A 22,434-nucleotide genomic window follows, 5' to 3' on the forward strand; every position below is an offset into this window, starting at 1 on the left:
CATCAGCCTCGAGGACACCCAAGCCTGAGTTAAGTCCCAGGTTCTTTACTTACTGTCAAGGTACTTGTGCCTCAGTTTCCCCCCTTGGCAAATCAATATGATTGCCTATCAATGTTGCTTGATGATTAAATGAGTTGTTTAATGTGAAATATTTTGAATAATAACTGGTACCTGCAAAATAGTGCACCCTAACTACTTTCAGTTTCCCAAGTTATAAATCAATAAATTATATAAATCAAATACTAATGTATGCCTAGCTCTCAGAACTCATGAAGACATTCCTTTGGTAGGATTGTGGTTACGTCGCATGGCTGATTGATCAGAAATGGCAGTACCCCTTGCCTTTACACTCAGGATCAGATCCTGTCCCTCCCCCATCCCCTGAAGTGTTGATGAATGACACTTAAGTCCTTCGTGTTCTCTCACCCACCTTCCTGCCACATTTGAAAGACATCCATAGCTCAGATTTGACAGGTTGTGTGAACGTTTAACACAAATAATCAGAGCCACTGTTAAATACTAGCACATGTCATGTATCATCTCCATACCACTCATGATGGCTCTGAAATGCCTGTTCCTCATGTCATTTATACTTGTAAAAGCTAATGGTAAGTCTACATCCCCCCAAAGAAAACCAAAATAAAATAAGAACCATACAGAGTAAGTGGTATGACTTCACATTGCTCTGCCCCAAAGCCAACACTTTCTCCACTACACCACAATCAGTGTTTCTGAAGGCAAGAAGGGCCGAATTAGTCTCCAGCCTCTGGTATAATTAGCATCATGCTTTAATCAGTGAGGTTGACTGTCTTGATTAACCTTTATGATAGATAATGTAAGTTTCATATTTCTAAGTGAATATATAAAGATAGCTGTAAATCAGTGGAAAAACACTGCACTAAGATCAGAAGGTTCATGCTTAACTCATGGCTCCTCCACTCATGGGTGTGCCTTTATCCAAATCACTCTCCATAGCCCATTAACAAACTACTGATTTGATTTATTTCTTCATACTGAATAAGGAAAGTGGAGGTGGGAAAGAGGATGGAAGGGAAAAGGAAACCCTAGGGTCATGACGTGACAGTACAATTCTGGTGTTTGTCAGTGTTGGACCAGGTTGCTTACAGACTGAAGGTGCATTGAAATCCCAAGGAAATGTAATCTTACAGTGTTTAGTCTCTCCTGAGTTCTATCATGCCAATCCCTAATTCAAGCCCCTGATCCTCTTGTCTTATTTAGGCCACAAGGACACTCTGTCCTCTTGAATCCACATTATCCAATGATGGTTTTACAAAATTCACACAGCTTGGGCAAGTTTAACACAGATACTAAGCTCTAATCCACCACAAGATGCAGTAACTTATATGGACCATCTTTCTTAACTCATAAGTTCTATTGACACACAATTATATGTTAAGTAACTAGTACATATTTATCTAAATATCTAAATATTTTGCCCCAGGTGTCAACTCTTGATTAGTGGGTGTAGAATTAAAGCAGAAGTGAGAAGAGTCTAAATCGTAGGCTTTAAGCTCCTCAGCCACACTGATTGCTTTTCTTTGTCCTTCCGTTTTTTCCTTCACATGCCTTGATTTCCTGACCGCATTCTAAATTATTGAACTAGACATCTCACAGCATCATGATGATTGCCTTAATACCACGTATTTGTGCCGCCTTAATCACTAATTTAATGCAGATTTAGTTGAGGCTGAAGTTTCCCTATTACAATGATACCTAATAACAAGGACTTTTCACTACTCCCTCTCTCTGGGAGTGTTCTCTCTGTCCAATTGTTTATCTCCCCACCAGGCTGAAGTTCTGTGATTTGCTTTTCATCTGTCAAACAAGTTTTTTCCCCATTATTCCCTCTTAGGCATCTTGCTTACATCCCTACAGTCTCAGGCATCCAACAAGATCACCCTTCAAAGGGCCAACTTGTTTGTAGATTGAGGCATTTTCACAGAACAAAGCATTAGTCTTTCTTTGCCTCCCAGGTGCCTTGGATTGCTGAGCAAGACACCCCTCTGACTCAAATGAAAACCACCTCCTGTTAGGTGAAATGTGGGGGGTTAACCATTTGTTTGCTGGTTTGCATTTCCCACGAAAAAACGCAAAAACAGAAATTTACCTCAGCCATGGAAAGTGATGTGCCAAGCACTGTATTTACATATTAAAACTGAAAACGGATTTGCATGTTATTTCAGTGTCTTGTGTCACGTTCAGGCATCTGTCAATTCCACTAGCTAGAAACAGCTTGTGCAGTGGGAAAGTATTGCTGTGTATAGAAGACTGAAAAGCTCAGGCCTTTCACTTTCTCAACCTGTCCACAGTCTTGATTCCCCTGGCTCTCCTGGTCTCATATCGAAAACACTGAAGAGGAGACTAGAACCTTGTGTTTTGAAAAGTATATTTGTTATTTTTCAAAAGCCATTCACTTTACTACATTCTAATTAAATTATTTTAAAATAAACCACTTATATTTTATCACTGACACTTTGCTAGACTTCTAGTATTTTGTTTGGTTTTGGTGTTCACAGTCAGTTTCTCATGTATGCTATACACTGTTTTGAAATACTCTGAAAATTATAATAGCCAGAAACATGGGCAACCTAAGTACCTAATAACAAATGACTGGGGAAACCTCATTTTGAACAAACAGCAAGTTAGTAACAAGGTCAAGGCTACAGGACAGGTAACAGACAAACTATGGTATCTATTAGAAGTGTAGTTTCTTATCAGGTACAGTGGTACACACTTGTCATGCCTGCACTTGGGCACTGGGTGATAGAGGAAGGAGGATCAGGAGTTCAAGGCCAGGCTCACTGCATGGCAAGATCTATCAGCCTAGATTTCATGAGACCATGAATGAATGAATGAATGAATGAATGAATGGTTGTGCCTTCATATCAAGAAGGCACAACCTCCCTGCCAGCCCCATGCCCCCAATGGAACAACACATGCTATGAAATCTTTTTTCACCACAGAGGAGCAAATAGCTACTCTACTTTTCCCGGCCACAAAATTAAGATGAAACCTTTTCCTCCAGGAAGCCATTGCCACCTAAGTAGGGTATAAGTAAGGAAATGGTTGAATTTGAAAATATGACCACAGACAGTTCACTCCATTCATCAAAATTCTGTGTCATCCATTTTTGTGGGATGAAAATAAATGAAGAGATGTCCAGTATTCATCTGCCCTTGTAAATGGCAGATCTGTTTGCATAAGGTGTAAAGCCTAACTGGTAGGCTAGAGACCAGAGAGATTTTCCCCATCATAGTTTTATAGAACTAGGTTCCGTTAGCCTCCTGTAGAGCAAATGGAGAGGGATCCTCTCACTCCCAGGATGGGCTTGTTTTCTCCTCAGGAGGCATCTTGGGAGGTATAAGGACAGGAGCATTGGGGTAATTCCTGTGACACAGGGCTGTGGTGTCAATTTCTCTGTAACTATCAATGGAGGTACCTACTAGTTTTTTCTAGCTCTTTTCTCCTGAGTTGTGTGGCATCACTATTTATGGCTTGTATGCCTGAAAAGGCAAGAAAGGGAGAGAAAGGTTACTCCAGTCTCCATCTAACATGAGGCTTATGTCTCTGATGTTTCAGTGTCAACGGTACTATTGTAAGGTTAATAGTTAAGAAGCCAAGAAAGCATGCATTTACTAACATCAGTATTGGGAGACCTATTTTCAAAAGTACTCATAATTATTATGTAAATTGGTAAAACATTCCCTGAAAATCAAGAATACCACACTGATAGACAGGTGGTGGGTCACTGCAAAGATCAATGAACAAGTGTTTCACTTTGTCCTTTCAGAAGAAAATCACCACTGAGCTTCTCCAGTAACCATAACAGCTAGACAGTGCTTCTTTATATTAATTAGATAAATTACTCTTCAGCATATAGATGAGAAAATCAGTAATAGAAGAGCAAACTTCCAGGGCATTAAAAAATATTAGGACTCAGTCAGCAAGCATAGGTAAGGGTGGGAACTATGGGGGATGGAAGCCACTTTGGCTTGTTAGAGCATCCCAAAACTTTGGTGTGCTAGACTGCAGCTTCCTTGTGGATGCCCAGCCTTGCCCTTGGTTGTAGTGGAAGCAGCTTTGGCTTAGGAACTGTGACATAGGGGCAGCAGCCCACAGTGTGAGAGCAAGGGTATGACAAACAGGTTGTAGGTTCTCCCTGGCAATGATCACACAGGTCTCCTACCACATGGTTTCTCTATGGCCAATCACTGAAACACAACAGGTATCCTTTGCCCTTGGCCAGAAAGGATACTTCATCCCTTTAAACAGTGAGGTACTAAGAGTCGAATGGGACATTCAGTAAGAATCTGGAAGTGGAAGCAGCTACAGGAAATTGAGAAATGAAAACTTGACACAGCCAAACGCTGGGGGTGGGGAGCTATCAGAAATACACACACATACACACACACACACACACAGACACACACACACACAGATTTCTGGCAGGCTTTCAGCTCTAAAATGGGGCTAATTCTACCTTTTGAAAAGAAGATAATTTCAATGTTTCTTTTTACAAGAACACGTAATTGAAGTCATTTTCCTTCTGAGCGAAGGAACCTCTTGTACATCATTACAAATGGACAAGAAAAAATGAGCATCTTTGGTATCCAAAATGATAGAGAATTCATTATCATGGAATCTTTCAGTCTATTTTGGCTGCATTTCCCTGTAGCTTTATTTGCCCGGGCAGTGCTGTTCTGGTAAGATTGGGACTCAGTAAGTTCAATTGTGTAGTGCTTTGTAGATAAGAAATCAACAGCAGGTAAGGACATAGAGGAAAAATGAGCAAAAGCAAGGTCATTCTCAGTAACCTGAGAGGCTGATACAGTGACAGTTATTGAGTGACCACTTTATCACATGGATCCTTAGAACACTGAGCTACACTGCTGGAAGGAAGCTTCATTAAACGGAGTGGGTATTAGCCTGGGAACCTCCACTCTTTGCATCTTAGTGAGGGCTTTCTATCATGCATCCCCTTTCTTCAAAAGAGGTGGGTCGGAGTTGCTCATACTTATAATCTACCACTTATGAGGCCAAGGCAGGAGGGGGAGAGCTTTGAGGTCAGTTTGGGCTGCATAGATAGGTTCAGGCCAGTTTGGCTACATAGCAAACTCTGTCACCCCAACCCCCAAACATGGGTGTTGGTGGAAACTTTCCTTCTCTACGTAAGAAAAGGGCAGGGAGGATAAAGTGGTTAACCTTCCTAGGTTCATGATTTTGTAACCCAAGCGTAGTGAAAGTTCAGTAGGCTGCAGAAGCCCTGCAAGCTGCCTGCTGCTTACTCAGACTCAGAACACTGAATGAAGCTCTAGATGCTTCAAAGGATGCTGACAAGTGGTTTATGTCCGCTTATAATGGAAACCTCTGTATTAATGAGGTTTCCACTGACTCAGTGTGCATCTATTTTTGCAGACTACAACTATCTCTAAATATAGACATGTTATTTCACTCTCAAGGTGGACCATGACACATGCTATATTATGGTCACAAACACATGGTGCAAAAGTCAGGGAATCTTTGATAATGTATTTTTATATGTGAAGAAACTGAGGTCCAAGAAATGAAAATAATTCCATGAAGATCTTTAGTCAAGTTAAAGACAGAAAAATATTAAAGATGCTCAAAATACTCAGATATTTTGTGACTGTGTAATAATATACTTATATCCTGTATAAGACTATACAATATGCTTCAAGTATAATGAAATGTAATGTGACCATGCTGGTTACAGTTGCTGTTTGTCTTATTATTCTTATTGTGGCAAATTTTCTTTGTTCAGCAAGGATTCTGTCTTTCTGTATTTTCTCATTATTGTGCAACACCACCCATAATACTTAGCAAAAAAGTAGACTTGCATATGACAGTACATTTGACATTATAATATGTCTTTTCTAATGACAGTCACCTGGGCAACAGTCTAGCAGTGCAGACCAGACCAAGTAGAGAGTTGGATCCTTTATCTGACACACACATACACACACACACACACACACACACACACACACAATCGGAAATACACAAATACATAAGTAAAATAATACCACTCAGTTTCCCATGACTTTCAGCATTGGCCTTTTAATGTATCAGTTTCTATTTTCTCTCTTACATTGTGAAGCAACTCAGCCTGTAAGATAGAGGCCTCTTCATTTTCCAATAACTGAAGGACTAAGCCCCCACCTTCTTGTGCCTCACATGGTAACTTCAAACTGGGAATCAGCAATGCTTTTTGTGTGCCTAGACACAAGAAAGAAATCAGTAGTTAGCCAAACTAAGTAAATACCAAAACCTTTTAAAATTGCCCAGAAATACCCTCATGTCTGAGAAAAATTCTCTCTCTCTCTCTCTCTCTCTCTCTCTCTCTCTCTCTCTCTCTCTCTCTCTCTGTGTGTGTGTGTGTGTGTGTGTGTGTGTGCGTGTGTGTGTGTGCGTGTGTATACGTGCTTGCATACTCATACTCTTATGTACACATGGGTGTAGAAGCCAGAGTACAACCTTGGGCATCATTATTCAAGAGTCGTCCACCTTGGTTTTGTTTTCTTATTTTAATTACATTGCCATAGCACACATTTGAAGTACAGACAACCAGTGGGAGTGGATTTTCTTTACCCGTCTACCCTGTGGGTGCCAGGTATAAGCTCTGATAGAGGATCAGGCTTAGGAACAGGTACCTTTAGTGAGTGGGTGAGCCACCTTGTTAGAGATAAAGTATTTTTTTCTTTTGTTTATTTATTTGGAAGAGGATGCCATGGTGTGCACATGGAGGTCAGAGAATAACCTGTGAGCTCCTGTTTCTCCTTCTGTGTGAATTTGGGGGAATATCAAGCTTTGTAGCAAATACTTGAGGTGTGTGTGTGTGTGTGTGTGTGTGTGTGTGTGTGTGTGTATCCCTGCAGCTCACTAGGAAGGCCTGGCTCTGCCTTCTCAACCTTGAGATGACTAGCATTATACAATAATGTCTATTTTTCTTAACGTAAATCCTAGGGATTGAATTAATGTCCTCATGGTTGCAAAGCAAGTTGAGCCACCACCTAACCTTGCAACACAAAATCTCATAATTATGTTCTCAGCTAAATTGAAGACCTGGCATTGGCTGCAGTCTTCCTTACAGCTCTCTTTCTTCTCCATTTTGCCATTTCTTCCATGCACACTGTTTCTGTGCACTCTTCTTTTTCCCTTCCTTTCTCTGTCTTATGAAATCTAATCTATCCTTCAAAAACAAAGGCTCTTGTCTTCCAGCAGCCTTCTCCCGACACACTGAACACTGGAATCATACCTGCATCTTAGTCTCTAAACATTTTTGTGATTATCTACTGTGGGTCTTATTCTTATACAACTCTTTTAAGTTGTCAGAGGTAGAGACTCTTAATTGGATTTGGTATTTGCAGTTCTTGGCACTTAGCCATTTCCTAGGAAGTCTAGGTTAAGAAAAGTTTGGTGTTGTCTGAAATCTGTCCACTTGACAACTCACCTCTGTGGCCTATGATGCTCCTATACCTTTACTAAATGATTCAGACATTTCAAAGAACACACATACTAGTGATTAGTATGAATATTTATAAGAACATCTATTTTCCCCAGAAATAGATAGGCTGGTTTAATTTGTTCCACACTGAGCAGTAAACTTTCATTCATATACATAAAAATCTTGGCTTATACTAGAGTAAATAGATATAAATCTAAATTGTTATCAAATAATACAGTTAGATGGGCTGGGAGACACCAGTTGAGAACACTGAGAGGCATTGCATTGTAGCAAATATACAAACTTGCTTCATCATGGAGTCTGATCGATCTACCATTTCTCAGAGATAGTTCACTACAGAGGTGCCCACTTACCCACTTGACCTGTGCAATTTTCTCATCTATAAAGCAGGTTTGCATGTCAAACAGGGCCATCACCTAAGCACCTAAGATTATTTGTATGTACGCATCTTGGAAAGGGTCATGCAAGTTAGGAATCCTTGAAGCACAGTCAACATTTTACAACTACTGTTCAGACTTCTACTCCAGGAGCACGAGCTCATAAAACAGTGGGAATCATCTCATCCCAGTGGCCCTTCAGATATTTCAATTTTATGGTTTTATCTTAAACTGTGCTGTGAATTGCTCATTTGAAAATTAGTGAGTTGGACAGTTATTCAGTTTTCTTAAGACATCATAAGCACTACTCTCTATCAGGAGAGAGAAATTACAGAGATAATCTGCCTATCCAAGTAAGAAGTAAAATACTCAACTTCTTAAAGGATTGAACTCAGTGTCCTGGGCTCTCTTCCTTGTGGTAAAACCCAAATCTCAACTAAAGGCTCCTGTGGTTTCCCAGCATTCGTTCTACAGGGGGTCAGTGTTATACACTGGATGGAAGGTAGGAGAGTCTCAGACAAAATTCAGAAATACTATGACATTATCTACATCCTTCCTCATAACAACCAATGGTGCAGATTTTGTTCCCAGCTTAACTGGGGTTCCACTAGCAATTTTTCAGCTTTGTTTTGTAAACATGGCATCCATTCTATAGAAAGAAGACAAATTTAAGGTGTTTTTTTTTTTTTTTTTTTTCTCACAAGTTAATATTTTCTCAAGATGTTGTGCGGTGGCACTGGGCTACAGCTCCCCTTGGGCCACATATCACATGACAAACAGCCAGTGTTTATACTCTGATGACCAATATGTTGAGGTACATCAAAAGCTCCTTTGGTTTATAATGTTTTCAACTTGCAAATGAGTTTATCAGGACCTATCACCATGGTAAGTCTGATAGCACCAATATACAAAAAGTTAATTTAAATGGAAAAGAGCCTTTCTAAATTTGGCAGGCAAAATAGGCAAGAATATTTGAAGAATAAAAAGGATGATCCTTCCACATGTGTGAAGTATTGACCAAGTACATTGAGATTAGTCTTTTTTGAAATCTAAGTGCTAAGGGTAGAAAATCTAAATTTCTGGATTAGTTTTGTGGAAGATGGATTTAGTTTCTTCTTAATAGGATACTTAGTGTAAAACGATAGTAAATTGTATCCTTTGGAAGCAGGATTATCATGTTCTTTAATAACTGTTGAATGAGTTAAAACAGTTATAACAGTTAAAACAGTTAAAACATTGCTGCTCTTAGCAGTGACAGTTGATGCTTTTACAGTGCTTCTCTGTTGGAAGCAATGTGCAGTTTCTGGTTGGGAGAAAAGTTGCATGGGTAGAATTTGGGTTTAGATGCCCACATAATCCCAGCTCAGCCTTGCCTTTTATTGCACATCAGAAAGAAAGCAACTAGCCCCTTTCCCGTCTTCACTATTTAATTGTGTAGGCCATGGTAAGTCAACCATACTCCTGTTGTAGACCAGACGTCCAAGTGTGTATTGGTAGCACAAATATAGTGATATTTTTAAGAGGGTATACAAAGTTGAATGGGTAGGAAAGTAGGATGAATCTGGGGGGATTTGGGGTGGGATAAACAGAATCAAAATATATTATACTAAATTCTCAAAGAACTAATCAAAATAGGGGGAAAAAAAAGAATAAAAGGATAAACTAAAAAGCCAGCAACTCAATAGTTTCTTCAAGGTATACTGCACCCCTTTTAGGGTAAAATAATTTCTGCAGTTAAGAAGTTGCTCTAAATTTGATGTTTAATGTTCATTGGATAGCTGAGTTAGTCCAGCATGGTGTCTTGTCCTGATGTCACCATAACTAGCCCTGCCCTGATCTTTTGACATTTCAGCTTCCCTGTCTCACAAAGAGATCACGCAGCTGCCATGGTGGTTTGTCCAGTTCTTTCCTGTCTCTAAAGCAAATATTCTAACAGAATAAAATCCTCCAAGAACCAGAGTAGTGGCTAACCAAGGTGTTTCTGGAGCTCTTTGCTTTCTGCATGTCTCTACTGCTACATGATTTATGTATATCTCAAACTCTATAGAAGTAGTATAGACAAAAGACTTAAACACAACCAATGAAGGCTTATTCATATTGAGATGGCATTTCATGCCTTATACATCACTCAAATAAGTAAAACTGGAATCAGGCATGATAACAGCTTGAAGACTTATATAGTTTACAGAATTTTCATGCCTGATAACTCCTGGTATTCACAGAACATGGTGGGAGAATGGATACACAGCTTTGGGCTTTGTAGGACTTAACTCTTACATGATTCTGAAAACAGAAAGCCTCAGCCAACTGCTGCAAGAGTGTAAACAAACACCAAGCAAAGCACACTCTCTACCTCTCTTCCCACTGACAGTGACCAGTGCTATCTCCATTTCTAAACTATTTGTGTTTTATTTGCTAATTAAAGATTCTGGATTGATAATGACACATCAAAATGTAGGAAAGGGAGATCTAGCAAGCTCCCTTTCGTGTAACCTAAAGCTACTTCACCTCTAACATCTGACCTTGTTTTCTTTTCACATGTTGGGATTTTGGTTGATGTCTCATACTCTCTTGCCTGAATTCCCATCCTCTTACACTGCAGTTCTTCAGTATCACCTGCCTATGTGAACACTACTGGCTACTTCATCCTTTCTGATGTCTGCCTACTTAAAGCTCTGGGAAGGAAAATTGTGCAGCTTCCTTAACTGGGACAAAATCTCTTTGCCTTCTAGATCCCAGGAACCAATAAAATTCATCTTATTTCCCATCTTAAATGTATTTGACCATGAAAACACAATGGCTGGGAGCTTTTTTATTGTACCTGAGGTATTTCCCTTGGGTGTAAGAAGTCTTATGTATCTTTTCTCTTTCTTTGCATTCTCTCCTAGGAAGCTTTTCTTAACTCCCGACAGTGCACTTTTGACAGATGTTCTGCCTTTATGGATGTGCCTGCAGACTTTCCTCTGGATTGTATTGTCTTTATTGATCATCTTGATAATTAATACACAAGCAATAACATGGCAACTTCTTAGCAGTCATTGAAATATCAGATTCCTACTATTGGAAACACAGATTGTATAGTTTGGTAGACTCATCTAAAAAGAGAAGTAAATAAAGTGAAATGTCAATGTACAGACACCAACTAAATGATAAATTTTAGTGCACAAGTCTACAAATGGAAGGACCTGTCCTGCTTCCTCCTCAGGACAAATACTCCTTGGTTAAGCTGATTGTTGTAGTAGATGTCTAGACTACAATAAAATGGTTATGTGCTTTCTTCCTTTCAGAGTGGATACCCTGGGCCTATGGGACCTCCTTCGGTTCCCCCATCATTCCGTCCAGAAGATGAGCTCGAACACCTGACCAAGAAGATGCTGTATGACATGGAAAATCCACCCTCTGATGATTACTTTGGTGAGTGGGGCCTAGAGCTGACTTTACTCTAGGGAGTCCTTTGTTCCCTTTTACCTAATGAGCAATAAGATTGTTATCAGCAACTCTGGTGCAGGGTTCACATCTGCTGCATGGAGGTAGTGTTATTTACACACCAGTGTGCATGTCTGAGTAGAACACCATGAATAGGGAATACAGCAGGCTTGTCCTGAAACCTCAATGGTTTGTAGAGTTATTAGACCTGTAAAATCAACACACAATTTTGACAATTTATTAACGTGGCATGAAGCAAAAACAGATCATCCTGTGTCTATGTAGCTCTAAATATTTATGTATAATACTTGAAATCTGATGTGGCTTAACTGTATTTTCAAGTTTTACCATGACTGAATTGAAGAGGAAAAAATGACCTGTTTTTCACTTCTCTCCTCTTTAAAGCTATGAAAACTTATGTTCAGCAATGTTATTCGGCCCAGTCAGTTAGTATAACTTGGAGGTATGTGTCATTTGTAAAATGCTGTGGACACAACTTGTCAAGGGAATTGTAATGCAAAAGGGATGAGACAAAGACACAAGTGATTGAATGCATAGAGGAGAAGGGGAGAGTCCTGTGAGCACTCAGGTCAGGTTGGGCAGACCTTCAACAAGGTGAAGAGCAGGAGTGCTTTATTAATGAGGTGTTCACTCTGCCACCGGAAGCCTTTAAAACAATCTTAAATGTAGAGATTGCTTGACATTCAGTCTCATAAACAATGGTATTTTTTTGTAGCATCTAAGTAAACTTATTTCTGGGAAAATAAATTTAAACCTGCAACATATTAAAACATGTGAAATAGGAGACCAAGTTTTATCATTACATTGAATCGATGCTGAGTGGCCCATTAAGTTGGTATGATAGTTTGTAAACATTCACTCTCTGTTTTGTGACAGTCTTATCACAAAGTGCTTTCTGGGTAGGGTTCTTGAAGAATGTGCAGAGAAAGACCATGTGGGTAATGAGTAAAGCAAGAGAACTGCACAGGTTTTTGCATCCTCAAATACTTCCTGTCTTCATGTCTTCCTTTTAACTTGATGTTCTGAATATATAATGTCAGGAAAAGTAAGGCCTGTGGAGTGGACGGAGTGGGGTTTAGTGGATGGGGTGGGGGTTAGTGGATGGAGTGAGGGTTAGTGGATGGAGTGGGGGTTGATGGATGGAGTGGGGGTTAGTGGATGGAATGGAGGTTAGTGGATGGAGTGGGGGTTAGTGGACGGAGTGGGGGTTAGTGGATGGAGTGGGATTAGTGGATGGAATGGAGGTTAGTGGATGGAGTGGGGTTAGTGGACGGAGTGGGGGTTAGTGGATGGAGTGGGGGGTTAGTGGATGGAGTGGGGGTTAGTGGACGGAGTGGGGGTTAGTGGATGGAATGGAGGTTAGTGGATGGAGTGGGGTTAGTGTATATAGAGTGGATGGAATATTGGTTAGTGGACAGAGTTTGAGTGCGATATGAAAAGCATACACTTCTCATATACAGACGTCAGTGTTATTTAGCTGAAATGCTCTCAGGTGGGGCTAAAGAACTAGATCTGGAGCCAGGGAGATGGCTCAGCTGCTGTTCTAGTTTGTTTGTCTGTTACTGTGATAAGGGCCATGACCACAAACAACTGGGGAAGAAAATGGCTTATTTCATTTTGCAGGATAGTCTAACATTGAGGGAAGCCAGGGCAAAAATTCAAGGCCAGGATCTTGAAGCAGAAAACACGGAGGAATGTTGCTTAATCGATTGCTCCAAGGCTTGCAGCCTCCTTTCTTATACAACCCAAGAGATACCACCTGCCTAGAGATCATACCACCAATAGTGGGCTAGGCCCTCCCACATCAATTTGCGTCAGGAAAATTACCCATAGACAAATTGGTCACATATCAGCACACAGGCCAGTCCAATGGGAGGCAGTGGTTTCAGAAACATTGTTCAGGTGAAGCTGGGTCAGGCACAACAGTGTCCGTCTCCAGCCTGCTCAGCCAGTTGCAGGGCTGAGCTGACCTGAGGTTCTGCACATGGTGCTGAGAAGCCTGACCCCTGCTTATAGATATAGGAACACACAAAGAACAGTTGACTTCCATCTTGGGTCAGCTGTCCATGAGTGCCAGAACTATTAGAGCCAGCCTTACCTTCCTGTCCTTGGGACAAGCCTGCTATATCTATGTGTCTGACAGTCTGACCCCAGTCAAGATGACAACAGGGTAAAGAAAGGTACATGCCACCAAGCCTGGTGACGGTTTACTCCGTAGAGCCCACACCGGGAAATGGAACTGACTCCTGGCAGTTGTCCTGTGACCTCCACAAGTACACTGTGGCTCACACATCCTCCATGCCCACTCCTTCACCTCTGCACCACGAAATAAGCAAGCAAATACTTAAAAAGTAATGTTTATAAAATAAATCTGATTGTGGTCCCTTCTGTACCCTTCATTGGCTCAGTATTCCTAGCAATTCCCTGTATCGCCTGAGCCCAGTTTTCTACCCTGGTGATTCAAAGATGTAGAACCAATATTCCCTAGCATTCTTTCAACACTAGAAATTCTCTGTGGAAACAACTTTAACCCAAAGGAAGAAAATGGTAAGGCTTAACATAAAGATTATGAGAACTGGCACAAATGCATGGAAAATAGTAAGACAGAAACCAAAGTTTATAGCAGAGTATAGTAAAAGTTTATTGTGCTCTCTTCGTTGTAATAAGAGGAGGGTGGATATTAGAATCCAAGATAAACTAAAAAAAAAGTTAACGATGAAAAATAAGCTGTCTGTAATTAAAGAATATTAAAAGTGAAAAGGTAAATTCTGAGCATATGTGCTTCAAATATCATGCAACGATTATCTTCAGTAATAAACTGAGCAACTGTATCGACTGTAACAATGGGTAAGTGTTATGCACTCAGAAAAACAGATAAAAATGATCCCTTAAAACTACCTTAGCTTTACGACATACGAGCTTCGAAAACTGGAGGAAAGTGATGCCCACGCCTCTGTCGGTGCTGCTTCATCTACAGTATGGAAACAATGGCCATCTTCTATGGTGATTGTGAGTGATGCAGAAAATACTTATAGAAAGCACTCAGCCAAGCTCTTGGCACGTAGCATGTGCTCAAGAACCAGAGTTCACTAAAGCTCCAGAGACTTGAGCTTATTTAAGAAAATAAGATATCCCTATTAAAAATCTATCAATAACACTTGACTTAAATGTAACTTGTAGTAACAATAAAAGGTGCATCACTAGCTGTCAAAGTAATCATTGCCAAGTGGAGGCTGCTAATGGTGAGAGAGGAGTAGAGAAGGGTGTGGTTTTACTGGCTGTTTATGATATGGTAGTGCTACTTTATGAACTTCGGAAATTACCTTATTTCATCTTACGGAAGAATGTAATCCCATGAAGTAGATGTTTCTATTATGTTCCCATTAGCGAATTAAGGCCCAGGAATGTTAAGTGATTTTGCTCGGTATCAGCAAGTAATGAGCTGTAGAACTAGCTTTAAGGCTGTGTGCTAACCCTGTATTTCTGAACACCATGCCCTGGGATGGAGGGAGTTAGAGCAGAAACTCAGGGAAGGGTTTATTGGGGAGATTGCCTTTGGAGAGCTGGGCAATGAATGATGAGGATTCTCTTCTAAATATAAAAAAAATGGAATGTAAGTGAAGCCAGGATTGTTGAAAGATAACGTACTTTATGTGGAAAACCTGGAAGTGGTTCTGTGCAGGCTAATCTGGCAGTGCTTGCCCCAGGCGTGGGTTGTCCCTTTGAAAGTGTATATGTCCCACTGGGGACTGTGAAAAATTATGGTATTCCAACAAGAACACCCAGTGATAGATGGCTTCTTCCTCTACATTCAGCCAACATTCTGAGACACTTCAGGAAAGGAAGGAAGATCTAGAAGCAGCAATCTAAAGGTATTATGGAGTGATTAAGCTTGAAGGAGTCTCTAATCTTAGTTCAATTCATTTGGAACTGGGAAGATAATAAATAAATTAATTATTAAATTATTAAAAGATAATAAGAAGATAATAAATAAAGAGAAGTGCAGCATTTTCTGATGGGGAACTTTTTGATTTGAAAGGGGGAAAAATAGTGGAATTGAAGCCCATGTGCAGAAGTGGAACAGATAGGCCAGCAGGTGGGAGAAGTCTGTTGGCACAGGTCTCTGAAAGGTTTCTACACCCTGGCTGAAGCCTTTGAACTTTGCCTTCTCTAATGAGTTGCATGCTGACCTCTAGTACCGTGTGGGTTGTTCCATGGAGAAGACTCATGAGCATAGCTGCAGAGCATAGTTTGAATGACATCTCTAACTTTGCCTAGCGATGTCAAGTCGGGAGGAGTGGAAGTACTTGATATAGTACGTGTATGCGTGTGCCTGTGTGTGTGCCTGTGTGTGTGCGTGTGTGTGACCATAGCATGGCTCCAAATGAAAGTTTTCTTCCTAGGACTGCACACAAAACTGTTGGAATGCAGAATCTCTGAAAGTGGATGATGTACTATATCTGAGAGTGGATCAAAAATATCTGTCAGCATATTTTAAGCATGTAATATAATTATCTTGGCATTGTTTATATGCTGTTGTATTATTCCAAAAAAGAGAAAACACTGAAGTGTATGAATTTCAAAATTGTTTCTTAGGCTTTTTGAAGAATCACTATGCCTTCAGAGCAGTACAAGACAAACTCTTAACTGAGAGAATCTTGTACTTAACTCTAAGACTTGTTAGTGGAAGGTATTGAAAATGTTTGCATGAAAACAGGACTATGAAGCTTCACTTTCCTTCCAAAAGATACTTGGACAAAAGTGGAAGGCGTGAGGCAGCAAAGATATGAAACTTGTATTAAACCCCAGAGAAGGAAGACAGGAATGGTAATATACTGTAATATACTGCCAAGAGATGTCACCTGCTCACCACACTTAGTGCTAAACATCTTCCCAACTGAGGTCAAACTGGAGGTCCAGTGATGTTGAGGAAGCAGAGCAGCTCTAGAATGGAGGTCCAGTTCCTCCCTGTGCTCACTGGAGGACTCAGTCACTCCATCAGTCAGGACCATAGCCACAAACATTGACTGTACTGCTTAGAGGCTGGAAAACGGGATTTAGGCTCATTTTTGATTTTGAAGGAAAGAAGCCCTGGGGCCCTTCCTGACAATTACTGAAAGAGAGTCACCTGTGAAAAGGACTTGGCCAATAAATACTAACAGAGCCATGGGGTGAGCTCGTAAATTCCCATGCGGTATGGAGAATTTAACTTTTTAAACAGACAAAACGAAATCTCTGAGAAATACAGGTGAAAAAAATCAACTCTGATGGGGAAACCAGTGATAGACACATATGCTAACAAATGACTCCATCTTTTATCCAGTATCTACCTTCAACACTGTGTGACTTACTTATCTAAAATCACCCTTAGCTGCCCCTTCAAAGTGGGTCTATTAACCCTATGTTAAGATGATTACATGAGGCTAGGCGTGGCAGCTCACACCTTTAATCCCAGTACTTGGGAGGCAGAGGCAGGTGCATTTTTGAATTCGAGGCCAGCCTGATCTAGAGAATGAGTTTTAGGACAGCCAGGGCTGCACAGAGAAACCTTGTCTCGGGAAATATGTACATATAGGTATAGAAACAGAGATAGAAATATGAGTCAGAGTGAATTTTGTCTTGCAGTTTTAAAACACTTGCATACCTCTTGCATTATCTGAGCCAGCCAGCAGCCTGGGGAAGGGGTCAGTATGTTCATTTTCATCTGCAGATGAACAAGTTGATGAGCCTCCCTGCTCTGCCGGACACTATGCTGCCCTCAGCAGTCAGAGCCAACAAGAAGCAGCATGGCCCTGGCTCAGAGCTGCCTCTCTCCTCTCCACTTCATTGTGTTCTCTTAGCACGTTGCTGAGTTGGTCATGGAGCAGCTAGATCAGTTAACATGCTGTGTTTGAGCTTTCAGATCTGTACAAAGAGCCGTGTGATTGCTTTGGAAATTGCTTAGAGGTCTTAACTAAGGTGCCAAGTGATTTGAACTTGATTGTCTTTATTGTTGTGTGACAAGAAAACTATTTCCAGAGTGTCCCTGTTGATTACAGACAGGGAACCAACTCCAGGTGAGCAGCTTCCTTTAGAAAAGCTGGAAACTCTGGCCTTGGGGATCTTGTTTTCACACACAAATAACCTAATTAAGTAAAAACCCAAAACCACAGCCTCAGAGAAAAAGTAGAAAATGGGTGGTTTAGAAAAAGGTGGTAGTGATCAGAGGGGAATGTTGGTTTTCTGGTTTTATTTTTTCCCTTTTTAAGGTAGCTATGGGTCATGAGAGTATAGTGGTTTCTAGTTAGATGCATTAGGTGCATTTCCTTTATGGTGATAACTTCTTGTGGGGTATTTTCTCAGAGCAGTGCAGGCTCACAGTACTAAGTCATTCATGTCTTCCCACCATAGCACAGTGTTAATTTTGTAAAATCAGCCAGTATGCTATTAAAACATTGATTTGGAGCCTAAGATTTATAAGTTTTTTGTTTTTTTTTTTTTTTTTTTAAGTCTGGTCCTAGAAGTGTTATGAGATAGTTTTTCATTTTCTAGAAAACTAAAGCTCAAATCATTCACCCAAGGGCATACAACTGAGACTGATGTGAAAAACTGTAGATAGAACTTTGTTTCTAAATAAAGAGTAGAAGTTGAAGGTACAGGGATGGCTCCGTTAGTGCAGTGCCTGCTATGTAGACATGAGGACCTATGCTTAGCAACTATGTAAAATTCTGCTGACACTATACATGGTTGTAACCCAGTGCTGGATGGGTGCATGGAGGTAGAGCCAGAAGTTCTGGGATTTGTTGCCCTCCAGTCTCCTACAAAATAATAGCAACTTCCAGTTTAGTGGAAGATCTTATTCCACAGGAGTAAGACAAAAATAAAGGAAATCACCTTAGATCCTCTTCTGGCCTTCATGTGTGCTTCTGCATATTCTTGTACACAGACACACACATTTAATTAAAAATATTTTTAAAAAAAATACAGATTGATGGTGGAAAGGGGGAAGGGGCCATTAAAAGGTAAAGAAGTACATAGGACTTGATGTTTTTGCAAACTGAGACCTGGGTACACCATTGCTATACTCAGGGAAGAATGCATTTGTCTTTAAAAATAATAAATTAATAATATGCTAGTACCTAAATATGCACATTGCCCTGAACTTCTTAATTTTCAAATATAAAGAAATATCTTTATATTTGAGGTAGGCTACAGGCAGGAATCTGACATTAGGCTAGAACAAAGAAGTCATTTCAGGCAGGAATCTAAATATTAGGCTAGAACAAAAGGTAATTTCAGACAGGAATCTAAATTTTAGGCTAGAACAAGGAAGTAGGCTTCAGTCATGAAAATGACTTTGGGCTAGGACAGGGAAGTAGGCTCAGATACTTTGGTCATTCTGATAAGCCGTTAGAACAGCAGGAGTGTTCACATAATTGTGTTTAATGCCTTGCTTGTTCTTTTTGCTTGTTCCTTGACTATTTGCATCTTGCTAGAACCTCAACCTAGAACTGACCTTAATACATGCATGTAATTAAAATGGTATAAAAGCAAAAAGGAGGAGGGGGGTGGGATAGGGGAATCTAGGGAGAGGAAATGGGGAATGGGGACATCTGAAATGTAAATAAATAAAATATCCACAAAAAAGCAGTATCATTGCTTCTATCTCTCCTTTACATATACCTGCTTCTACCTTTTGTGTCCACCTTCCTCAGGAGTGTGTAGATGTGCGGGAGGACAGTGCTTACTTCATGGTAGTGCCCCATTTTTAGTAGGTTGGCAAGTGAGAAATGAGAATGATAGGTTGACAGTCGCTGCAGAGTAGGGGTATTCATCCACTCATTTATTTATCATCCTTGAATCATAAAATGTTAGCCATGGAAGGTGCTTGTGCCTAAGAACCTGCTACATATGGGGAGAAGATGAAAATGATCCCCCTGGGTCACAAGGGGCTCAGTGACAGAGTGGTGAATTATAACCTAAATTTTATCATTTCTTTCTTTTTAATACGGGAGCATATGTGAGTAGAGTTAAGATGTGGTTGCTACATTCATTGACCTTAAAATTGGGCTGACAGCCTTGGACTTGAACTCCTTTCCATGTGTCTTCTGTGAAATCCAGGAGGAAATTGGTAGAAGGAAAGGTTACATGTTGAGATTTTATTTTTAAAGTACTATATCATATTTTACTTGATACTGTTTTGTCTGTAACCTTTGGTTCCCACCAGAGATTCTTGCCTCTGTAGTTTCTTCGTGTTAAAAAAAAAAAAAAAAAAAGGGTCAGAAGACAGGGAATCAAATTGAAAGAAACATCATGTCCCCATGTGTACATAAGCTGTCTATAGCAGCTGTTTTAAAAAGGTCATCTATACTGTAGCTCCCTCCAATGCCGGGAACCTCCGCCCACCTGCCATTTTATATGAACTTGATCCAAACCCCAGATCTCTACTCATGGGGTCACATTAAGCAGCATCTCCTGGATCAGAATTGTGAAAAAAGTAAAGATACCCCTTTTTCATAATTCAACATCCTCTGATCATAAGCCGTGAAAACAAATTTGAATTTTGGAGGGAGAAAGCACTGGTGGGCCATACATTAGGTGTGCATAAGAAAGTCTTGCTTCCTAGACCGTACACAGTCTTGTATGTAAATGAGGGCACAGCTGAGCCTTGAAGCCACAGTGCTAATTATGCCTTATCTGACCTTACTTCACAGCCATGCTTCAACAAGAACACAGCTGTCTTTCCCCTGCAATTTGCCCTTCCTCCCTACAGTCTGAACTTTCCCCTTGACTGTCTCTGAACGCACACAGATGATGATCTCCTTGCAGACTTTGAAGTGACATCAGGATTGTTGGAAGACATAATTAATTTACGATCAGCAAAGCTATTGTTTGGACATCTGTACCGTTATGCTTAGTAGGCATCTGTTGTGTTTTTAATTAAGCAGGTTCGTTAATCTACAAATATTTATTGAGTGCCTACTAAACACCAATCATTGTACTCTGTACCTCCAGAGATAATGGAAATTAGGTACATTAGTGACCAAAGAGGAAAGGCACTTTGTTAAATTCTACCCTGCCAAAGGCTCTGACGTAGAACAAAGCTTACAACTGATTAGGGAAAATCCATCCTTCTCCGTCAAATTCATGATAGTTTGTCACAGCAGTGAATGGCCTATGTTAGCTAAAACTCAAAAGAAGTCCATAGGAGGAGATGCTTACCACCAGGTCATAAAATGGTGTGGTGATGTGCTATATATTGGGAGAATCTCCAAAAATACATTTGAATACTTTTCAAGAGCAAGCAGACAGTCCCCAGAACTGCATAAGACACCAAGTTCCATAGACAGGCCTAAGTTAATGTCATTGTGTCATTCTCTCAATAATGGTGACTGATATCAGCCATATTGTCATTGTGTCATTCTCTCCATAATGCTGACTGATGTCAGCCATATTGTATCAAATTCTTCAACAGTTACTTCATGCTGCACACTGCTGATCTCAGCCCTCATTTGACTCTGTCAAACCTTTCATTTGTATGAGTCCTGTTCCTGGCTCCACTGTTACCTAGCAATAAAAATCATTAGTGTTCAGTACAAGCTAACAGAAGCATTGTCCATGAGTTTCTGATGGAAACTCTAAAGATGCAGTAGGGAGGAATCATGGGAACAAATTTTAAGCATCTGCTGGTTTAGCCTTGTGATCTCCGTGAAGTTAAACTGGAGCTCAGAAAGCATATAGCTTGTGAACTTCCCACTGTTCATTCTATACAGGGTATAATCATACTTTTTGTCATGTGTATAAGCTAAACATAATATTATTTGCCATGTGTTTTATTTACATCAATAATTTTTAATCTACTTTCTATTCATATATTAATAATATATTAATAATTAATCCATCATTGACCTTATCCCAATACTGACAGAAACACTGGCTAACATCAGCCATGATGCCTTAAATTCTTTGAGGTTTACTTCAGTACTTCCTCCAACTCTCAAATGTTAAATAAAATTTAATACAAGTAAAAAGATAAAGTCAAACCCATTGTCTTTGTTAGAAGTAGTAGAACGGGTAATAGTTCTGGCATCCAGTATTTTGATCTTCAGAGCCTCAGACTGTCGTGCTGTCCAGGTGATCCATGACAAGTTAAGCCAGTCTCTCTTCTTCTGGTTTTATCTGCAGTGTTGGGGTTTATCTGCAACATGATCTATTGACATCGTTAGAACTTCATGATTCCTCTGCTTCAAACACTTCATAGTTTCTCTGTATACTTCTAAAACGTAGATGGATTAGAAAATGTACATTCTATGTAAGGTTTACAACAGTGTTTGTTTCAGAGTTCCAGTGTAACACAAGTCAATTTCCAAGGCCACCCCAACCCCTGTTCCTTGGGGTTTATGAGGAAGATGAAGTGCCAAGTAATCAGATTAAAATAGGATTGTAGACTATGGCAAAGCACAGCATGGGTGCCTACACTTACTCTACTTAAGGGCTTCTGGGGTCAGGGTTACTAATGGTACTTGGCATAAATAAGCGATACTAATATTGCTGACCATCAATGTGACATTGGTATTTAATGTAGATGATACAGCACTGTCATAAAAAAGAACAAGTCATCATTTGATGGATGGCACAGAGGAATGAGCCCGTGAGTTGGAGGCAAGAAATCCAAGCATAAATCTGGGTCTTTTTCTCTGTGGCACTGCTGGCATTTGACTTTTTGCGCTATCCTTAGAACGTTTTCATATATGTTAACTGCAAACATGTTAGCAGTCTTCAGACTATTTCCCAGAAAACAAAGACACAGGTGTAACTCGGCCTGCAGGTATAGCTAATGGCAGTGTACATGAGGCTCTGAGCTCTGTCCTCAGAACACAATAGAGTTAAGGCAGAGATGAGACAATGAAAGGTCCAGGGAGAGGTTCCATCTCAGGGCTTCTTAACTTTTCTGAGCCTCGGTGAGCCTCGGTTATTTTACTTATCTTAAAGGAGATCAGTACCTATCCATTTTACACGCTTACCGCCAGAATCATCTTAAATAAGTAAATGTGGAAATGTGTTCTAAACTATTAGTAGAACACTCAAAAACTAAAGAGATGCTAGTTAGCATTGCCTCCCCAG

General features: G+C 40.2%; 1 protein-coding gene across 12 annotated transcripts in view; it reads left to right on the plus strand.

Moving 5' to 3' along the window:
- The window catches only part of Lpp (LIM domain containing preferred translocation partner in lipoma), a 597,622-nt gene that overhangs the window by 440,096 nt on the left and 135,092 nt on the right, over positions 1-22,434 (plus strand). For all 12 annotated transcript variants that reach the window (XM_034515315.2, XM_076942742.1, XM_076942739.1 and 9 more), the window contains one exon: positions 11,172-11,298. In XM_034515315.2, the coding sequence (XP_034371206.1) occupies positions 11,172-11,298 (127 nt within the window). The remainder of the gene's footprint in view (positions 1-11,171; positions 11,299-22,434) is intronic.

This window comes from Arvicanthis niloticus, chromosome 12, assembly GCF_011762505.2.
Source record: "Arvicanthis niloticus isolate mArvNil1 chromosome 12, mArvNil1.pat.X, whole genome shotgun sequence".
Taxonomy (NCBI): Eukaryota; Metazoa; Chordata; class Mammalia; order Rodentia; family Muridae; genus Arvicanthis; species Arvicanthis niloticus.